At 37.7% G+C, this 14,599-nt stretch overlaps 1 protein-coding gene across 10 annotated transcripts in view; it reads left to right on the top strand.

Moving 5' to 3' along the window:
* Positions 1–5,343, top strand: part of LOC126183569 (ras-related protein Rab-7L1-like) — a 163,902-nt gene extending 158,559 nt beyond the window's left edge. For 6 of the 10 annotated variants that reach the window (XM_049925650.1, XM_049925657.1, XM_049925656.1 and 3 more), the window contains 2 exons: positions 2,605–2,732; positions 2,825–5,343. In XM_049925650.1, the coding sequence (XP_049781607.1) occupies positions 2,605–2,725 (121 nt within the window). In that variant the 3' untranslated portion in view covers positions 2,726–2,732; positions 2,825–5,343. Of the gene's footprint in view, positions 1–2,604; positions 2,737–2,801 lie in introns of all 10 variants that reach the window. The other 4 variants (XM_049925651.1, XM_049925652.1, XM_049925654.1 and 1 more) reach the window with 4 other exon arrangements.
* Positions 5,344–14,599: the final 9,256 nt, after the last annotated feature.

The following is a 14,599-nucleotide window of genomic DNA, read 5'->3' as shown; positions in this document are numbered from 1 at the left end:
CTAAGATTGGGACGATTTTAAGGAGATTTGACATTGCGTGCATTCCATTCTTGTGCCAAGATTAAGGTACTATTTGGTTGTATCAAGGATGATTTGGGACTTAGGAAGCATGGCATATACAAAATTCCATGTCAGTATGGAAAGGCTTAAATCAGCTGGGTGATTCGCACAGTTCAGGCCAGGCAACTGGAATGTCACCATCACATGAGGCTACAAGAGCTTGAAAAACTGGTGATAACACAACATTTTTTAAATGAAGGACACGGGATGAAATTTGATGATACCCTAATACTCGCCAGTACATTTGTTTTCACTAGTGCTTGTGAGGAAGCATTTATACTCAGGTTGGCAGGCAACTTAATTAGTAGAGACAAAGGGTTTCCAATGCTGGTATTCTTCTATGGGTCGCATCACAAGCTCAGTCTTGGGGGTGGCATCTGAGGTGGGCAGCACATGCCTTGTGTAAGGTACAGGGACTTACAAATGATTAGGGACAGGTGATGTTCCAAAATATTGCGTTGTGTTGATTTTAGAATTCAGTGGCAAACCCGAAGAGGCCAAGAATTTTCATGCGAGGCACATACACAGTAGTTTCATTCCGAAAGGTAAAACAGGAGAGAAATTTCACATATCATAATTGTTCTGTGACTCTTAGCTTCCCAACATTAAAAGGGAATGCTGTGTAGGAACTACCCCAAACCTCAGAAAACAATAGAAACAGTTGATGTTGACATTTGTGATAGTGGGAAGGGGGTCAGCTCTCCCTTCAAGTTTAACATATAAGTTCAGCTTGTCCTTGTTCTATTTGCAGGTGGCATTTCCAGATATTAGTGAGGGAAGAGGATGTAAGGGTGTAAACTCGTAAGTTATAGTCACACTGATATAGCTTGTGAGGAAAGGTTCTTTGTTGAATTCTCTAAAAGTTCGTTCAAAGGTGTTAATGAACAATCTGTTGAGGACTTGTTATTACACCTCCAATTGGTGGTGATGAAAATATTTCTGTTGTGCAATTCGACAAGTGTGGTTTCCAGGAATATCTCAGTAGTGCCTTTCCTTGCACAGCAAATTTTAAAATATTAAAAGTGATGTACTTTCATAATGTTAGGCGCAAGATAATGTTTTTTCTCTGGGTTAAATTCTAGCTCTCTCTCTCTCTCTCTCTCTCTCTCTCTCTCTCTCTCTCTCTCTCTCCTTTCTTTGCTGCTGTTCATACCATTTAGCACAGGGTTTTATTCTACTGTATGCTGTGCACTTGCTATTGAGGTGCATTTGTTGAGCAAATGATTGATAGGTTGGTGTAGTCAATGAAATTTACCAACCAGCCAGTGTGGGTCTTCATTTAAATCCTCTTACGATGGTAAGTTAATCCAACTTGTCCCAGAATATTGTCCTGTGGTGTGATTCACTCACCTGTTTGTGGTCAAGTTAGTTTGAAGTGGTTGTGATAGGATACTTTCTCAGTATGTCACATTTGATTCATAAGTTATTGACATGATGTTTCTAATTACATCATTTTTGAAAAGAATGTGGTGTTAGGAATCCTGACTGAAGAGGAAGGAGGGAAATTATTACAAAAAAGCAGTGGTTTTAAGGTAAAATAAGTGCACATTCATTTTGGTATAGTCCCTTTCAGGACAACACAAATTTTGTAATAATTTCATAATGAGTGGTTTTCACTGAAATGCAGTTCTGGAAGGTTAAAAAAAAAAATTTACAAATCTGACCATAGCTGTTCCAGCTGAAAACATTGACTTCGCCTTTGTGAGTCGAGCAACTGCCTCCCACCCCCTCCTTTGGTTGCCGTTTTCTTTCTGGTGTTATGTGGTACATGTGAATTTCATCCACATGCTCCAAACATGCTGAGAAATTCATTTTTGTTTGATTTTGGTTTGCATTGATCCAGTTTGGCACTTGGACTATCACAGTTTTTTTACAGTTACTTTCCTGTAAAAAGTGCTGATATGCATTTGGGATCAGCCATTTTATACACCTCCAACTGCCCATTATGCAATCTCACATCCACATGTTTTTGTGTTGTCATCATTGGTTGCAATTTCAACAATTGAGAAATGGGCAGCAGAATTCAAATGCAGCCATACTTGCATTGAGGGGTTATTTATACACATGTTTGTAAATTTGAATCACCTTGAAGTTCAGTACAGTAAGGTTTGAATTTAGCTTCTTATTTTTTAGTCAGTGAGAACAGTAGACTCCCTATGAAACTAGACACTATTATTATTTCTTTCCTTTCTCAGACGTTATGTCTGGTTAAAAATGGAAAATGACGTGGACCTTGATCAAGCGTGACATCCTTTTAACTCTACGGTATATGTTACATTCCATTTAGGAACTTTCGGGTAATTGAACATGTATCAATAATTACAGATTTCTGTAGTTGTATATATATGTTTGGATGTAGCTGTATTGCGTTGATGTACTGGTGGATATTGTGAGGTATGACTCCTGTAGTTGATAGTATAATTGATATAATATATATTATTATTATTATTATTATTATATTGGTATAATAGATATTGTTATTATTATTATTATTATTATTATTATTATTATTATTATTATTATTATTATTATTTTAAATTTTAGGTTTTTGGTTGATGTCATTATGAGACAAGAAGAAATGCCAGGTAGTGCTGCATCGGTGCTTTCAGAAAGTCTGCGGTTGACAGGACCTGTACCACAACCACCAAAAAGTTGTTCATGTTAGTAAGTAAGTAAGTAAAGCTTACAACAACATCCAATTAAATTATTTAAACAACACAAATATTTGACTGTTTAATTAGTGTAATATCATTTTACTTTACAGGAGGCCAGTTTGTTCAAGGTATTTAAGAAAACGAATTTTTAAAATCACCATTCATAAGAAGCAGATGCAGCTGATCGTGTCTACTTCAAACTGTTGTGGTGTTCATAACAGCTGATAACTTTCTGCATTTTGGTGGGCCATGTAGTCGTGATACGTTAGAGTACATGACTTTGGCCACTGTTGTTCCCAAAGCATTTAATCTAGCAGGAGCTAGTTAATAAATGCTGAACAGCAGTTGTATTGTGTGTGTGTGCGCGCGCATGCTTGTGCTTTGGAGCATAAAATGCCCATTCAGTCGATGAAATCCAATTCCATATTGCACATTACATAATCATTCCACAGCTGAAACATTAGCTTTCGTTAATGTGAACATTTTTGGTTGTGTGAACAGTATATTTTGAGAAATATAGCTACCTGTCATCATTGGCGGTTAGCATTTTTTGCATAGCGTATTGCTGCTTGCTGTTATGGTAGGAAGGGTGGTTATCAATAGTTATTCATCCAATTCTGGGAGCAATGTGCAGCTGTGTCAGTGTTTTTAGAATTAAGCTACTACTTGTGCCAAAATCGTGTATTTGTTGTACTCATTTCTGGTGCAGCATTTCAAAAACAAGAATTTTAAGGGTTACCCGTAATTGGGACTAATTACATTTTGCTCAGAAATATTACGTTACAAATAGAATTAAAAGCAAATACAGCCTTGCTCAACTACCTCTGTAACTTCTAAATTGGGAAGCATTAGCTAATAAAACATTAATTTTTTTAATTAAAATTGTGATTTGTGGAGGTTTCTTTGCATTTTATAAATGCAGAAAATGGCAAAGAAATTACTTTTAATAGTATCTTATAGTTAAAGTGTGAATAATGCTTTATTTCTGTAAAAGTGACACAACAAAACCTTAGCTACCAGCTGCAAAGTTATGTAGCTATAGAACCTTAAAGCTACGTGAGAAATTAGTATTATGGCAAAATTATTATCAAAGAAATAATGCATAGATGGTTATCATTACAAACTGCATTTATTCTGCCATATTTCTGGCTTTGTTACACACCTTTAAATTGGTGATTCTCTCCACCACCCATTTTTGTTACTAATTTCATAATACATCCAGTCAGTTTTAACATGTTACTGCCACACACCAGACTACACCATGGTGTCAAGTGTAAGGCTGTGCTATGGCCACTTGTGGCCTTATGCCAGTCAATATGTTAAATGATGGCATCTTACACAGAACTTAATTTATCTTTGTTTCTCTATTACTTGCTCTTAGACGTGCCCACTGACAGGTCACATCATTTAACAATTTTTAGCTGCCACTTCCTACTGCCCCTATGTCATTTGTCAATAACATAAACGACCACTGTGTGTGTATTATTAACCCTTAACATCTTATTAATGCATTAACAAGTTTTTGCATGGTTTGAATAAAAATGTTCTTCCATTTGTACTTTAAAATACCTTTAACATAAAACACATTGAATTATTATCTTTTTAAACTTCCATTAAAATGTTTGGTGGTAGCCATTATTTTCAGATGAGTTGGTACTGACTTCTGCAAAAAAGCACCCATCTTCATAATGTAATAGGTATTACACAGTGGTAATTTCATTCAGACATATTCATTAAGTGTTTGATTTATAGGCCCTTTTAAAAAATCTGATTTTTCTTTGACTTTCATCTTGTTTAAGTAATTAGAGAGTTTATGCATTCAAGATGTTCTTTCTAAGCCACATTTGTAGGAAATTAAGCTAAATTTCCATTAGTGACTCTCTAATACCTTTTTTATGGACTGAGATTATTTAACCAGTTCTTCATTATTTGTTGTATTAATGCAATATATTTTATTTATATCCGTTGTTAATCTTTGTGTGTATTTTTAAAAAAAAATCTGTTATTGTCATGTAAATACTTCATTTGATTTATGATAAATGAAATATTCATCTTTTTTCTCTACCAAGCTCAAGAAAAGTTTCTTCATTAATAAAATCGTTTGCATTGGTCTGTGTAATTTTATTTTTGTAACAAGAATGGAGTGTATTATATTGAATAACAGTGCCCATTTTTTTTCTCTCATATAAATGTATGCTATCACCATAGCCCAGGATTTCTGCAAATAATGTGTAAACACAATTGCCACTTCAGCACTCGTGTGATTTCTGAATAATCTGTGATAGCACATTATCTTTTTATACAGATGGCTTGTAACTGTCTCTTAAAGAATTTTATACTGTGGTAGAATGCACATAGTGGTATTTGAGGTTAACATGCCATTGTCTTCATTTTCTACTGAATTCATATTTATGTAGATTGAAACCAGAGACCACAATTGAAAACAGCTCTCTATTTAATGCTTTGCTAGTTGCTTAGATCTGAAGGCACTTTTTAAAAAATTGTGAAAAATTTTGTGCATTTTATACTCTTGTCAATTTTTAATGTTTTTAACAGTTTACATTGTTACAGAGTATTGTGATTTAGATACTTTATATATACTTTGTTAATAAAAATATTGAAAATTTTAGACCCGAGTTAATAATTTTTACCTGTCAAACTACTATAGGAACATATTTGAACTGCTCATGTTAGAAAAGTAAATTTGTTCTTCAATCTGATAAAAATTGAATTTTGACTTCAGGTCAGTGTAATTGTTGTGTAATGCACGTTCAGGTTTATCAAATATTTGTAAAGTGAGAAATAAATTATTCGTACTGCTTCGCTCTCTCAATTGTACGCTACTCCAGGAGGCAACATATTGTTTTTGGTTTGTGGCGGGATATCATACTGTGATAAGCATTATCATAGTTGGTGTGACTTTTAAGCAGTTTACTTGATTTACTGTTTATGATAAAAAAATATTGAATTAATTAAACATTGTCCTCTGGAAAACAGGTCTAGGCCTGTGCAATAGGCTGGAGTTAATAATTTTGATGTAATCTTCATGCTCATGCCTTGTTCAATTCCGAAGCAGAATCGCTTTGAGTGCATAGTACAGTTTATCTCTTCAGTTTAATAATTCAGAGAATTAATAAATTTGGACTTCATCCACAAAGGCACTTCAGCCCTACATGAACTCAAATCTGACACACAATAGCACAAAATTTTTCTCAAACCTGGAAAATGCTTATGTCAGTCCTATAAGCAAGGTAATGAGGGGAAGGATGGTCACAGTAGCACCAAAACTTAAATGCTGCTGTTGTGTGATTACATTACAAACTACTTTTCATGAAATTTGTTGCAAAAATAGAGCTCAAAATTTTACATAGGGGTGGCGTTGCCGCATCTCTAGCAGATCTACCAGTGGTGTAGTATCATCTAAGTACAGTTCTGACTGTACTTCAGGAAACAGAAATTTGTAGCATATTAAGTGATATTTCTAATGAAAGGACACCATTCACCACCTTCAGTCATATTTAGTGAATATAACCTATACCGAAGAGTTGGTGAAACCATCACCATAACGGTTCTGAAAAGGAGACTGGTGGTGAGATGACATACTACATCCAAGGTAAATTGAGGCGGTAAGAAGCAAAGGGGTTTAAATGACAAAACCAAATATTTGGAGGAATGTGCATCATATTGTGGTGGCAAAGGATATAGGTTTACAGGGCGATTCGAACAGCTTCCTGGAAGTTATTTGGGAAACTGCTTAACAAAAACGGTTTTGTCTTTGGATGCAGACAGGTGCAAGTCTTTGATGCATATCTATGGTCCCAAATGATTTTTTAAACTGTTCCAATCACGTGATTTGGTGCATTATAATTTGTCAGATTAGAAGCTACTTTTGCATTCAAAACATTAAAATAGAAGAATGGAAGAAGGAGAAAACATTAAGAAGAAGTGAGGTAATGAACAGGCAGGCAGTGAAAATGTTAATAGTGATGGTTTGCTGAGGTATGTAAAACTTTGTCAGTCTGTGAAGACCTCACTGCCTTCAGTGACAATGCAGGAGTCAGGAAAAGAACAAAAACAACATTGTCATTTTGTATTTATCTCATAAAGTACATCTCACTTAAGACCACTGACCCCAAGTTCCTGATTCCTGTATGGAATGTTTTATAAGACTGCCCTCAATGAAAACATGAATTATGATTCCATTGATGGAAGACAATGAAACCTAGGACACTGAAGTTCAGTGACAATAAAGTTGACTGTACTGTAACCACCTGCTATAATAGAGAAATATCAGAATCTGCAGCAGTTACTTCCATTCTTGGCTCCAGGGCATCATTTCTATACAGATCTTGAGCATAAATCTAAAACACTAGTTTCCAAAGATCACCAGCAAGTGGAGGGCCAAGTGCACAATCTGTGAATGATGTGGTGCCTCCCAGTAATGCTATTTGGGATTTGGAATAGGCATTTCCATAAAAAAAGTGGTTGTTGATTAATATGTGGAAAGGTGACAAAATATTGTACTACATTGTTGTGGATAATTCCAAACCTAATCTTAATTAGAATCAAAGGGATATGAGTGACATCCTTGGAAGCAGAGTATTGTAAATGCTAAATAGATCATTGGTAAAAACGTTACTGAGCACAACATTCTGAACTGAAACAACTGATATTGTATGTATAGCTTCATCAATAAGCACTGCTGGCTGCTTGTTAGACCTTTTCCTGAAGTGTGCCATTGTATGCTATAGAGGCCATGGCTGCCTCTTTTGCTTTAACTTCTTTCTTCTCAGTACGTTGTAGCGTAGTGGTAGGACGCAGACCGTGCCTAATGTGCCATTCTGAGTAACCAGTTTTTTTTCCAGAATACCATTCCAGTTCCTGGGGGGAATCACTTGTGTACTAGTGTTTTGAGTATCCTACTCCACTGCACAGGGTCACGGCATCTGTCCGTGTGCAGATACGGGTCAGCATGTGGTTTCTTCAGATATGCACAGTGGCACAGGGTGCCATCTACTCTTCTGATCATGATGTCTAGTGAATCTGATGTTGGTATGTGTGTGTGCGTGAAGAAGTTCTACTCTCTCTCATCAGTGGGACTTGATAATGAATGTATCATCCAGATAACAGAAAAAGCACAAATAGGTTTTCATTTGAATGACTTCAGGGCTCCTTCCTCGAAGTGCTCCATGTACAGACTGGCATTCACAGGTGAGAGTGGGATGCCAATTGTGACTCCCTCTGTCCGCAGTATTCTCCATTAGAGAGAAAAGATGTGTAAGTCAGAACATGTCTGAAAGTATCAGTAGTCTTAGGACAGGGCTTAACAACTGGCCGGTTTTGAGCACGAGTACTCGCGTCTGCTCAGGCACGTGGTCGCGAGCAGGTGCAAGGTCGCGGAGTAGGGAGGGAGGGGAAATGCGCGCGCACGTTTGAATGTGATCTTGCGTTCTTAGCAGATTTAACTAGTCATCTGAATGCTTTGAACATTTTACTACAAGGTAAAGATCTGTTAATTACTCATTTCATAGATCGAATACAAGCTTTTAAAATGAAATTGACACTTTGGGTGAGTCAGCTGGAAACAGGAAACCTAGCTCATTCTCCTAAATTATCATCCATGCAAGATGTTCACAAAGACTGTGAACGTTATTCACATAGTTTAGTTGATCAGCGCTTTCAAGATCTGACAGCACTAGACAGTGATTTTGATCTGTTCTCTCCATATTCAGCGAATATGTAAGAGATTCGCCCTGAGCTGCAGCAAGAAATTATTGACCTGCAGTGTGACAGAGAATACAGAGACAAATTTCAGAACAAGAAAAACATTTTGGAATTCTACAGACACTTCCCTCAGGATAGATTTCCTCGTTTGCACAAACTGGCGGCTACAATAATATCAATGTTCAGTTCCACGTATGTTTGTGAACAACTGTTCTCTGCAATGAAATGTAACAAGACGCGCCTGAGAAACGCATTATCTGATCGAAATTTAAAGTGCATGCTGCGCCTACAATGCACAAGAACAATTACTCCGAACATAGACGCAATTGCAAAGGGCAAAAAGTACAAGATAACCGAGAATCCCACACTTCAGTGACACCTTTTATTGTGTAACAGTTCACAAATTAATGTGAATGTAGAGGCATACACTAAGCTAGTAAAATTATGTGGCATGTGTACATTCTCCTTTATTTGTTTCCTTTGTTGCAGTAATAATTCGTGAGTGATATCCCTGCAGGTGGCTGTGGATTTACATTGACTGGCGGCAGGTGTTGTTTGCCCCACGTGACTTTCCCCACTCTCCACTCTGGTCCAGTAGTGGGGGTAACGTGCTCGCGCTGCTCTGTGCTCGTGCCTTACTGCTCACAGCTTGCTCTGCGAGCACGTATGTTGTGAAGCCCTGTCTTAGGGTCAAATTTGTGAGTTCTAGTGACTCTTGTAGAGGCACCCTACTGAACAGAGAAACACCAAAACCCACTGGGATGTCAGAGTCCTTCAACCTGAAGCTGTTGATATATTTGACAAAATCCACAGAATTATGGATGTGATGCACGTGCTTACCCACATGTCGGCGGTGTACACCTTAAGTATTTGGCCAGCAAATAAATAGGAGCTCTAGTGTTGCTGAAAATAGGACATAATGATGTAATCTCTATGTGGAGTCCATAAATTCTTTGCAGTACAAGACCTTGTGGTAATATTTTCTTGCTAACCTCTTCAGGTGAATTCAAGCCCTTGAGAAATGCCTCTACCATCTTAGTGTGATCAGCTTTGCCTTCCTGTGTGAGTCATCTAGCAGGCCTCGCATCTTCTCAGTGTATTCCTGATGGGCTAGCACAACTACTGCATTGCCTTTGTAAGCAGGTAAGACAGTATTGTCTGGCATTCTCTCTCTACTGCTGGCATTCGACTATGTAGGTTTAGCTCTTGTCAAAGTGTAACAAATTTAGCGATGTACTTCTTTAGCTACTTCAGGCAGGAGTCGCATTGCGACCTGCTCAACTGCACTGATGATGCCTATGGCTAGTGTGAACTTAGGAGTGCATCACCAGTCAGCTTCATGTGAATCAAATTGATGAGTTTTGCAAGGAGCCTTCAGTGATTGCTAGTTTGAGAGAGATACAAATTTTGATGTTTGACCTCCCATGGCTTTTCTGTATGTGGAATCGGCTGCTACCAGGTAACACCATCAATTCATTCCCAGGCCTAGGAATCAATATAGTTGGCCAGACATAAATGTATTTTAAATAGTTCCTGAGTGGTGTTCTCCAGGCTTAGGTGGGTAAAGTGTAACCTCTCATATACCAACACCCACTTCTTGATTCACTTGGTGCCTGCTAATCACCATTATGTGGGACCTTAGTGAAGTTTGACATCACATCCTAAGCATGCTTTCTCATCAGAAATGCAAAAACACTCAGAAGAAAGTGTACCCTGACCTGTACCAGCACCAGACAGCTGCCATAACTGTGCACAGAGCAGTGGGATGGTCAGAATTTTAGTATGCACAGTATGCACCATCTCTGGATCTAGTGTGTCTCTCCTGAGAACTGGTACACCAGAATGGTATTCTGCAAAAATGGTTACTCAGAATGGCAGATCAGAAGTGCTCTGCTCCTTACCACTACAGTACAATTTGTGGAGATGGCTGAAGTTACTGAGCTTCTATACAATACACTGGTGTGCTATTGGGGAGAAACCAAATGCATCATGAAAAAGCACAGTGTAAAAACTGTCTTCTGGCTGCCCAATGAAACTGGCATTATTGGGTATCTTCAAAGGTCACCTTCATTTGAGGAAGGTCATCTGGCCACTTCTACTGAATGTGGTTTGTAACTGTAGCATCACATTTATAAGTTTTGTAGTTATTTCTGTACTATGACAGGAAAGTTTTCTTTAACTGATTGTTTCTCTTCCTGAACATTTCTCACACCTCTGAACAATGATTGTGAAGTTCACTGTACACAAAAACTACTCTCATTGTAGGATACACTGAGGTGTCAAAGTCATGGGATAGCGATAAGCACATATACAGATGATGGTAGTATCACTTATACGAGGTATAAAGGGGCAATGTATTAGCAGAGCTATCATTTGTACGCAGGTGATTCATGTCAAAAAGGTTTCTGACGTCATTTTGACCACACGATGGGAGTTAACAGACTGAACACAGAATGGTAGTTGGAGCTAGACACATGGGACATCCCATTTCAGAAATCATTAGGGAATTCAATGTTCTGGGATCCATACTGTCAAGAATAAGCCAATAATACCAAATTTCAGGCATTACCTTGCACCATGGTCAGTCCAGTGGCTGACAGCCTTCATTTAATGACCAAGAACAGCAGCATTTGTGTGGCGTTATCTGTGCTCACAGACAAGCACTACTGTGTGAAATAACCACAGAAATCAATGTGGAACATACAACAAATGTATCCATTAAGACAGTGTGGCAAAATTTGGCATTAATGGGCTATGGCAGAAGACAACCAACATGAGTGCCTTTGGTAATAGCACATCATTACTTGCAGTACCTCTCCTGGGCTACAGGCTATATCGGTTGGACCGTAGATGACTGGAGAACCATGCCCTGATTAGATACATTCTGATTTCAATTGGTAAGAGCTGATGGTATGGTTTGGGTGTGGTGCAGACCCCTCAAAGCCGTGAACCCAAGTTGTCAACAAGACACTGTGCCAGCTGATGGTGGCTCCATAATGGTGTGGGCTTTGTTTCCATGGAATAGACAGGGTCCTCCGGTCCAACTGAACTGATCATTGACTGGAAATGGTTATGTTCGGCTATTTGGAGACCATTTGCAGCCATTCATGGACTTTGTGTTCTCAAACAATAATGGAATTTTTATGACGACAATGCACCCTGTCACCTGCCCACAATTGTTCGCAACTGGCTTGAAGAACATTCTGGACAATTTGAGCAAATAATTTGGCATCGTAAATCGACCAACATGAATCACATCAAACATTTATGGGACATAATCGAGAGGTCAACTAGTGCATAAAATCCTGCACCGGCAGCACTTTCACAGTTATGGATGGCTATAGAAGCAGACATCCAATGACTTGTTGAGTCCATGCCGTACTGAGTTGCTATGCTACGCCAGGCAAAATGAAGTCCAGCACTGTATTAGGAGGTATCCCATGATGTTTTTCACCTCAGTGTGTATGTGGTTTAGCAATGAATATTGAAATATTATTGGGCAGAACAAAATTAGCAAATAAAAAATAGTACTAGACCTGGAATCACTCTCTCCATCTCGGGTACTATAATGCAAAACTACTCACTGCACTGACTGGATGCCATTATTACATCATTTCAAATGATTGTGTAGATACGATGATTGTCCACCCATTTTTTAAAAAATCAGTCCATCTGATTCTCCATATAAAACACAAAGTATTTTAGAATACATAGTGTCAATGTCTTTCCCCTCTCTTTTGCCAAATGAGAACCTCATTCTTCCCTCATTGCAACCTATGACTGTATTGTAGATAAGTGGAGGGAGCACACTAGGCAGGAGCTTGGATTTATTTACACATCACCTGGATTTGCTAATGGGTTCTATTCCAATCAAATGATTGCCCTTTCTCTTTGTAACAGCCAGCCTCCGAATGCACATAAGCTTCTGTGGTAGTACTGGAGACAACCAGGGGGAGTGTATTACTCAGAACTCTGAACTGCTGACCTATTAACCACATCTGCTGATCATCTCTTCAAGAATGAAGGATTTCAATCATGTGAAGAAAGAAATGATAATTTACAAAAAATATTAGTAATGGAAAAGTGGTGGATATGCTCAGTACTGGTAGCATAAAGAGAACAAATGAAGACAGTACAGGCAAAAAATAACAATACAGATGTGATACTGCTTACTTATCCTGGACTTAAACACCAATGGATGGAAGTCTACGTATGAGGTTGAAAATTTATTTAAAAAGAGAATAATACCTTTTGAATGTGGTAGAGAATTTTACACTGTTGTTGGTAATATCTTACTGGGGAAGACCAATAAATTGACAGTAGGTATGAGGAAACTCACTATCTAGCGGAGTGATATTTTGAAAAATTTTGCAGTTAATTTTGTGTAATCTGCATAACTGATGGGATTTCAGACTCTTAGAAGATCATGGTAACTGAAAGATCCATTTTATCGAAAGCACCTGAATTTCTGCTTTGAAGAAGTCAAGGGCTATGTCGACAGGCCTCAGCAGAGGAGTCAAACCACTCCCAATGTAGGAAAGGAGGATCTCTATATGCAAGGTGGAGTAGAACCATTATGAAAAACCTGGGGGACATCTGCCTCGCTGTTCTAGCATATTGTGTGTCCCAATATATCTGAATCAGTAAACACGTAAGCAATAGAAGAGGGATAAAATTACCTGGTAAATTGAACAATCATGTAGAGGTTAAATAGTATAATGAGTGATGATAGAACAGGGAAGATATGAGCAGTATCAGTAAAGGAAACTAAATTTGTAACAGAAATTGAGAAAGTAAGGCTAACAGTTTAAGGTGTGGCAGAGGCAAAAAAGAAAGGAGAATCTAAACAGTGACAACACACTCATGTGCAGTGAAGTTCATAGCATATAGAGACCATTGGCTGTACTGTTGACAGTGCGTAAGACCTTCAAAAGCAGGATTAAAGTGCGGAATTTTCATACAAAATCCTCTGTGTTCTTGTGTGCCTGTACTGAACTGAAAACCGAATGTTGCATTACAGTTTCAGATATGATGATGATAAATTCTTGTCTGGAGCCAAGTGGGGGATCTAAACCATATACTTCATCTATTTTGTGGCTAGTTTAAGTTCCAACTGTAGATTCCTCAGCCTGTAATTGTAAGTAGCGTTGCATCACCAGGTGGGTACTACATATTAGCTATATTTTTTATGGAGGGTGAGAATATTAAAACATTACTATTATTATTATTATTATTATTATTATTAACTGCTGTAATATGTGCTATAAATTACCATAACTCATCCCCCCAAGAAAGCAATTACTCTTATACAGTACTTGTAACTCATGAGAACTACTTGAAATGTGAGGGAAATTTTCAATATAGTGTGGAACTGTAATGGAAAGCTAGATCAGACTATCCAAAAGCAACCAGCTGAAACATTTGGTCTAACAAGGCCCAAACCGAATTCAACCATGAACTCATATGGGTGAGAGTAACTGGCAGTGGTGCTGTTAAGTTAATAATTCAATATTTCTATTAGCTGTTAAATTTTGACAAGTGAGCTATATTCATGCAAAATACTACTGAACATATCAATAGAAAAGTGCCTTGAACAACTAGTCCAGCAGCCTGTGAACAAGAGAAATATTTTAGACCACATTGGTACAAACAAACTTGATCTTTTCAAGAATATCATCAAAGAGATAGGATAGCAGTCAGGATGGTTATAGTGACAGGTCACTGAAGGCAAAAAGTTTGCCAAGAAAACTAGGAAAATCTTTGTTGCTGGCAGGACTGATAGGGTATCACTAACATCCTTAAAATATATAGAGAATATTTATTTGAATTCTAGCAAATGTAGTTGTTATTACAACTTAAATGCATCATAAATTACACTGTAGATAAATATAATATCAGGAAGTTAGTAAAATACTGCATAGACTTACGTTGGACCAATGGCGTTGTTTGGAGAATGTTAAGGATGTCAAGAATTTTACAACCTCATTTCAAAACAAAATACAGGGAAACTTATAACATCATGGCAACTCATGCTCCTGTAAGGAGGACCATTCACAAAGCCTGCAACATATTTCAATCAAAGTGTGGTGAAGGTATCTATTATAAAATCATAGAAACACATATAAAGTCACCAAAAAACTTCAAACCTTCCATCCAGTCTC

Source organism: Schistocerca cancellata, chromosome 4 (genome assembly GCF_023864275.1).
Source record: "Schistocerca cancellata isolate TAMUIC-IGC-003103 chromosome 4, iqSchCanc2.1, whole genome shotgun sequence".
Taxonomy (NCBI): domain Eukaryota; kingdom Metazoa; phylum Arthropoda; class Insecta; order Orthoptera; family Acrididae; genus Schistocerca; species Schistocerca cancellata.
Note: the sequence above shows the minus strand (reverse complement) of the source record. Positions and strands in the feature narration are given on the sequence as shown.